The sequence below is a fragment of the Symphalangus syndactylus genome, chromosome 14 (genome assembly GCF_028878055.3).
Source record: "Symphalangus syndactylus isolate Jambi chromosome 14, NHGRI_mSymSyn1-v2.1_pri, whole genome shotgun sequence".
In the NCBI taxonomy this organism is placed as follows: Eukaryota; Metazoa; Chordata; class Mammalia; order Primates; family Hylobatidae; genus Symphalangus; species Symphalangus syndactylus.
Window position 1 is genome coordinate 38,438,571 of NC_072436.2, and position 7,570 is coordinate 38,446,140.

Consider the following 7,570-nt stretch of genomic DNA (forward strand, 5'->3'; position numbering starts at 1 on the left):
GTGGGTTTCTGTCCCCTGTGAAGGTCTCAGAGTTGGGTAGCCTCAGCAAGGCCCTGAAAGGGCCAGGCTCCTTCTGCTCATCTTTCTGGAATGATAGTTTTGGGGTTTTTTTGGTTGTTGTTTTGTTTGTTTGTGTTTTTTTTTGTACAAGAAGAAGAAGAGAACTGAGTTCTCTTTTTTATAATTTTCTGGGGGTTCAGTTATTTACTCAGCATGCAATTATTAGGCACCCACAGTGTGCCAGGCCCTGTGCTGGGCTTTGGGACTGCAGAGATGTCTAAGTACACTAAACCTGATCTAGTGTACTTCATTAAATCCATCACAGTACACCCTGTAAGTGCTGTTGTGGAGGGCTGTAAGGAACAAGGAAAGGGTTTAACTCTTGGGAGGTGGAGAATAAAAGGGTGGGAGAGATGTTTTGGGGAAGTGACATTTAGTCTGGGTCTTGGAGGATAGGTAGGAGTTTGCTAGTCTGTGAGGAGTTCAACTTGCATTTCCATCAGGAGATAGGAAAGAGCACATGCCAGGCCCATGCGAGTGGGAGGAAGTAAGGCTGGAGTAGAGAAGGCAGGAAGGTGGCGGTATGGTAAAAATGGGTCACAGCCAGATCATTTGGGCTCTGAATGTCAGACCCCAAAGTCGGCCTTTGTCCTACAAACAGCAAGAAGCCATTGAATGGCTTTAAGCGGAGGAGTGACGAGAGGGAATCTCTTGTTTTATTTTTTTTATTTATTTATTTATTTATTTATTTATTTATTTATTTATTTATTTTTTGAGACGGAGTCTCGCTCTGTCGCCCAGGCTGGAGTGCAGTGGCACGATCTCGGCTCACTGCAAGCTCCGCCTCCCGGGTTCACGCCATTCTCCTGCCTCAGCCTCTCCGAGTAGCTGGGACTACAGGCGCCCGCCACCACGCCCGGCTAACTTTTTTTTTGTATTTTTAGTAGAGACAGGGTTTCACCGTGGTCTCGATCTCCTGACCTCGTGATCCGCCCACCTCGGCCTCCCAAAGTGCTGGGATTACTAGCGTGAGCCACCGCGCCCGGCCTGAATCTCTTGTTTTATATTCTCCTTGTGCTTTAGGACCCTGTGGATTTAGACATATACCAAAGCTCCCACATGGTCGACTATCAGCCCTACGGGAAGCACAAATACTCCAGGGTCACGCTGCAAGAGGTAGGAAGGCACGCAAGTCCTGTCATTCAATCAACTGTCCACTGAAATTCTCTCTGTTGCTTCATTTGTATTACAAATGTGGACATTTGGGCACTTGTTAGAACAATATCCAATGCCAGGAGATGTGACTTAGAGATCTTTTATGTGCATGTGCATGTATGTGTGTGTATTTTTTTTTTTTTTTTTTTGAGAAGGAGTCTCACTCTGTCACCCAGGCTGGAGTGCAGTGGCGCGATCTCGGCTCACTACAACTTCTGCCGCCCGCCCGGATTCAAGAGATTCTCTTGCCTCAACTTCCTGAGTAGCTGGGATTATAGGCGCCTGCGACCGCGTCAGCTAATTTTTGTGTTTTTAGTAGAGATGGGATTTCACCATCTTGGCCAGGCTGATCTTGAACTCCTGACCTCATGATCCACCTGCCTCAGCCTCCCAAAGTGCTAGGATTACAGGCGTGAGCCACCGTGGCCGGCCATGTGTCTATGTTTTCAAATGTACATCAAATTTGTCATGCATACAAAAGATTGTAAATAATACACATTTGGAGTTTAAATTACACTGATAAAACAAACACCCATGTAACCATTACAGACAGCTTAAAACATGGCACATTAACATTAGCAGTACCTTGTAGCCTCTTGGGTAACCCACAAACTTGTTTATCATTCCTTTGCAGGCCAGGCGCAGTGGCTCACACCTGTAATCCCAGCATTTTGGAAGGCAGAGGCTGGCAGGAGTTGAGACCAGGGGTTTGAGACCAGGAGTTTGAGGCCAGCAGTTCGAGACCAGCCTGGCTGACATGGCGAAATCCCGTCTCTACAAAAAATACAAAAATTAGCCTGGCGTGTTGTTGCACGCTTGTATTTTCAGCTGCCTGGAAGGCTGACACTTGAGAATCGCTTGAATCTGGGAGGCGGAGCGAGACTCTATCCCCCACAAAAAAATCATTCCCTTAAGTGTTTTTCTAAAACTCATTTTACCTTATATGTATATATTCCTTGGTTTTGCCTTTTTGAACTTTATTACATATTGGAGTTGTATCCTTCCACAATTGTCACTTTTTGCTAAACATTATGGCATATTATTCTTTTTCTGCTGCATAGTATTACATTGCATGAATATGCCACACTGTACCTTATTTGTCTCTTCTGTATCTGTCTCTTCTTATTGGTGGACATTTGGGTGCTTTATTCCTACTCTTCCCACTCCCAAATGCTGCACTGAAGATGAGATAAGTCACATCCTAATGTTCAAGAGTTTATCCATTCCAGGAGTGGAATTGTTTGTCATGGAGTATTAGGTAAAATCAGTTTTCCAAAGCAGTTGCACCAATTTACATTATAGCCAGCAGGAGACGGTTACTTCTGCTGCTCTGCAATCTTGCCATTGCTTGGTATTGGCAGACATTTTAATTTTTGCCAGTTTAGTGGGTGCAAAATCATATTTTCCTGTGGTCATAATTTTCATTTCACTGACAATGAGATTGGACACATTTTCATTTGTCGATGGAGATTTGCTATTTTCTAAAGTATCTGTTTATGTCTTTTGCTCATTTTTCTACTGGGTTGCTTGTCTTTTTCTTATTAGTTTGTAGGAGTTCTAAAAAATATTCTAAGCATTTTCCCTTTTTTTTTTTTTTTTTTTGAGAAGCAGTCTGGCTCTGTTGCCCAGGCTGGAGTGCAGTGGTGCGATCTCGGCTCACTGCAACTTCCGCCTCCTGGGTTCAAGCAATTCTCCTGCCTCAGCCTCCCGAGTAGCTGGGATTACAGGTGCCTGCCACCATGCCCAGCTAATTTTTGTATTTTTAGTAGAGACGAGGTTTCACCATATTGGCCAGGCTGGTCTCCAACTCCTGTCCTCAAGTGATCCGCTCACCTCGGCCTCCCAAAGGGCTGGGATTACAGGAATGAGCCACCACACCTGGCCCTAAGCATTTTTCGTTTGTCAGTTATATATGTGGATAAATTCTTCTCCAGTTTGTGGTTTGATTTTGCACTAAATATTTCAGGGAGTGTGAATTCTAATTTTTAATATAGTTAGATTTATCAGTTTTTTCCTTTATCATTTTCTCTTTTCAAGATTGCTTAAAAATCTTTTCCTGTCCTTAGGTTTTCCCACTAAAAAAAGAAGATCTAAACAAACAAAGATGGATCAATTTCTGAGATGTTATTTAATGGATGCAAAGTGTGAGATGGAATATAATATTCATCATTTCTGTACAAACCAAGGGAAGAAGATGTACACATACATGTTTATATGCACATCAAATATTTCTAGAGAGATACAAAAAGCACTGATAGCAGTGGTTGTCTCTGGAGATGGGAACCGAGGGAGGAGGAGAGTGGAAAAGAGACTGAATTTTCACTATAATCCCTTTTGTGTAATTTCAGTATTCCCTCTGTTGTATATGTTACCATTCAAGGACTAATTTAAAGTTTTAAAAAATAAAGAAGGGTGTGCTCTGTCTTGGATGCTTCCAAGAAAAGCTACATCATCTCTCATCTCTCTCACCCTTCCATTCATGTGTGATTTGTTTCCACAGCAGGCAAAGCTCAATGCTCAACTACGGGACAAAGAGTTTTACAGGCCCATCCCTAATCCCAACCCCAAGCTAACGGATGGGTACCCTGCTTTCAAAAGACCCCACATGACTGCCAAAGACCTGGGACTCCCTGGCTTCTTCCCATCACAGGAACATGAGGCCACAAGGGAGGACAAGTGCAAGTTCACCAGCACCTGCCATTTCACATATCCAGATTCCCACAATCTGCACCTGGCCCAGGGTGACCCCAACCAGCTCCTGCAGAGTGCTTACTTTCCATGCCTCCTGGATCCCAAACACTAGCCTGCTGCAGAGATGGCCAAAGGCTACCTGCTACTGCCAGGGTGTCCCTGTCTTCATCACCATATAGTCTAGGTCCCCATCTTGAACTGGTGGGGACCCTTGATGCCATTTTACCAGTAGGAAGGATGAAAATACCTTCCAAAGGCTCTTCCAAGGGCATGTGGAAATCCTATGACCTTGGAGTGCAGAGAGGAGAACTGAAAATAAAACTGGAAAGATGTTCCAACTGCACTGGGACCCTGGGATCATGTTCATTCTACCTCCCTCCCTGGGCTGCCCTGGGCTACAGCATGCCCATTGCAGAGGGAGGAAGCGAGAGAGGGAGGGGAAATTAGTGTGTATTTAGAACTGAAATTTGTGTCATGTTTCATTATAATTAAGAATCCTGGCCGGGTGCGGTGGCTCATGTGTATAATCCCAGCACTTTGGGAAGCCAAAGCAGGTGGATCACCTGAGGTCAGGAGTTCGAGACCAGTCTGGCCAATATGGTGAAAATTCATCTCTACTAAAAATACAAAAATTAGCCAGGCGTGGTGGCTTACACCTGTAGTCCCAGCTACTCGGGAGGCTAAGGCACGAGAATCGCTCAAACCCAGAAGGCAGAGGTTGCAGTGAGCTGAGATCGCGCCACTGCACTCCAGCCTGGGCAACAGAGTGAGACTTGGTCTTGGGGGAAAACAAAAGAGTCCTGTTGTAAAGATTCTTACTGTTTTAAGCATTTATTTAAAAAGTGGGGAAAAGTGTGTTTCCCACAGTCATCTAGATATTGGGTGTGATTGCAAAACCTGAGGTGCTATTGGATAACTTTTCCCCTCAATATTCTTGTTTCAGTTTATCCACCACTCCTACCTTGTAGCAATCAACAGCAACAGTTTAAAGGGCATTGTTTCATACTTTTCTTCTTGCTCAGTGGAATGCATGTAAACATACATACGTATGAGTCAGTGAGGAAATAGGTTAAGCTGCTATAACAAACAGAACCAAAACACAGTAGCTTGACCAACATGCTAGTTTATTTCTCTATTGCCTAATAGTTCAGAGGTAGACAGGAGGGCAGAACATGTTTGTTGTGGCTTCTATCTCTAGGTCCAAGGTGGATGTTATGGACTGAATTATGTATCCCACAAATGCGTATGTTGAAACTCTAACCCCCAATGTGATTGTATTTGGAGATAAAGCTTTTAGCAGGTAATTAAGGTTAATTGAGGTCATAAGAGTAGAGCCTTAATCCAGAAGGACACCTCTTCTAATAGGCATCCTTATTAGAAGAGGAAGAGAAAGAGATTTCTCTGTCCATGTGCATGCACTGAGGAATGGTCATGGGAGGACACTCTGAAGGCAGCTGTGTCCAAGCCAGGAAGAGAGCCCCCACCAGAGACCAAACCCTGCTGGACCTTGAACTTGGACTTTCCAGCCTCCAGAACTGTGAGAAAATAAATTTCTGTTGTTTTAGTTGCCCAGTCCGTGGTATTTTGTTATGGCAGCCCAAGCTGGCTGATACAGTGGCTGATTCAGTTGTTGACATTTTTCAGTTAGCAGAAAGAAGAATAACCAGGGGATACAGATACTTTTCTTTTAGGAGCACAATGCAGAAATTATATTCTTCACTTACCGTCTTGTCCCCTTGGTCAGAGCTTAGTTATACAGCCATGCCAAACCTTGAGGAAGGCCGGGAAGTATAATCTTTATTCTGGATGGCCATGTCCCCAGCTAAAAATGAGGGGTTTATTAGTTTAGAAGGAGAGGATAGATTTTGGTTGTGACTATCCAGCTTTGCCCAATACATGAGAAATCTTTTGCTTTGGGATCATACTGTACGCCAGTGTTTCCCCTAGGGAATCTTATTAAAATGCAAGTTTTGGTTCTGTAGTTGTGGGGTGTACATTCTGCATTTCCAACAAGCTCCCACTATTCTATTTACGACTTCTATGAGATGAACTTTTTAAAAGACTCCACAGATGAGTGAGAACATGCATGATGCCAATGCTGCAGGACTGTAGGGCACACTGGAGTAGCTAGGCTGGACACAATACTCTGCAGGCTGATTTTCCCCCCACTTATAGATCTAATTATTTTTAATGACTACCTAATATTCCATTGAATTGCTGGATATTGATGTGTTACAATTTCATTATTAGTGGATAGTCATGCTTTTCCAATTTTTCCTGTACACATAGTGCTGTGATAACTATTCATGAACATATATCCTTACCTACTGATGTTTTTATTTCTGTAAGACAGAATCTTACAAGTTATTTAGATGGTGGGCACCATCTAAATAAGCTCTAAAATTATGAAATTTTAGATATGTAATGTGATGATATTTTTTCTAACATAAAATTAATAATCCTTCAGTAGAAAATATTGCAAAGTGAAGAAAAGTTTGAAAGAAGAAAAGGAGACACCTATAAAATCCCACTACTCAGTGATAACTACTGTTAACATTTTGATGCCAGGCTGGCAGGATAAAGGTTACAATCTTGATTTTTTGTTTTGTTTTGTTTTTTGTTTTTTTGAGCCAGGATTTCACTCTTGTTATTCAGGCTGGAGTGGGATGGCGCCATCTCAGCTCACCTGCAACCTCCACCTCCCGGGTTCAAGTGATTCTCCTGTCTCAGTCTCCGAAGTAGCTGGGATTATAGGTACATGCCACCAAGCCCAGCTAATTTTTGTATTTTTAATAGAGATGGGGTTTTGCCATGTTAGGCTGGTCTCAAACTCCTGACCACAGGTGATCCACCCACCTTGGCCTCCCAGAATGCTGGGATTACAGGTGTGAGCCAGCACACCAGCCAAAATCTTGATTTTGGAGTCAGACAAAACTGAGGCTTCACCCATGCCTTAACTTACTATTTACTAGCTGAGAGATGTTCTAGAAAATCTCTCTGAGTGTCAACTCTCTCATCTGTAAGAGGCATTAATAATGCTCCTATCTTATGAGTGAACACTGAACAGTGCCTGAGATAGTGAGACCTTTTATACACATATTTCCAAAGTTCACACTGAATTCTGTAATTATTTTTGTTTTTCTGTTTTTAGGCAATAATACATTTTATTAAAGTATTTTTTCATGCCTACTTTCTATCTCTTGTGTCATCTCCCTGGTTGATTTCTTTCTTTTTAAAAATTTATTATTTAAAAAATTACCACATAATAATTGTACATATTTGTAGGGTATATGGTGATGTTTTGATATATGCAATGTGTAGTGGTCTAATCAGAGTACGATGATTAATACTGAGTGTCAACTTGATTGGATTGAAGGATGCAAAGTATTGATCCTGGGTGTGTCTGTGAGGGTGTTGCCAAAAGGAGACTAACATTTGAATCAGTGGGCTGGAAAAGGCAGACCCACCTTTAATCTGGGTGGGCACCATCTAATCAGCTGCCAGCTTGGCTAGAATATAAAGCGGGTAGAAAAATGTGGAAAGACTAGAATGGCCTAGCCTCCCAGCCTACATCCTTCTCCCGTGCTGGATGCTTCTTGCCCTCAAACATAGACTCCAAGTTCTTCAGTTTTGGGACTTGGACTGGCTTCCTTGCTCCTCAGGT

General features: G+C 42.8%; 1 protein-coding gene across 1 annotated transcript; it reads left to right on the forward strand.

The window, feature by feature from the left end:
- The first annotated feature begins 242 nt into the window (after positions 1–242).
- SPMIP9 (sperm microtubule inner protein 9) lies at positions 243–4,249 on the forward strand. The gene is made up of 3 exons (XM_055240979.1): positions 243–333; positions 1,084–1,176; positions 3,716–4,249. Exons 1-3 carry the CDS (start codon positions 274–276, stop codon positions 4,016–4,018), a joined length of 456 nt encoding a protein of 151 aa, XP_055096954.1. The 5' UTR covers positions 243–273; the 3' UTR covers positions 4,019–4,249.
- Positions 4,250–7,570: the final 3,321 nt, after the last annotated feature.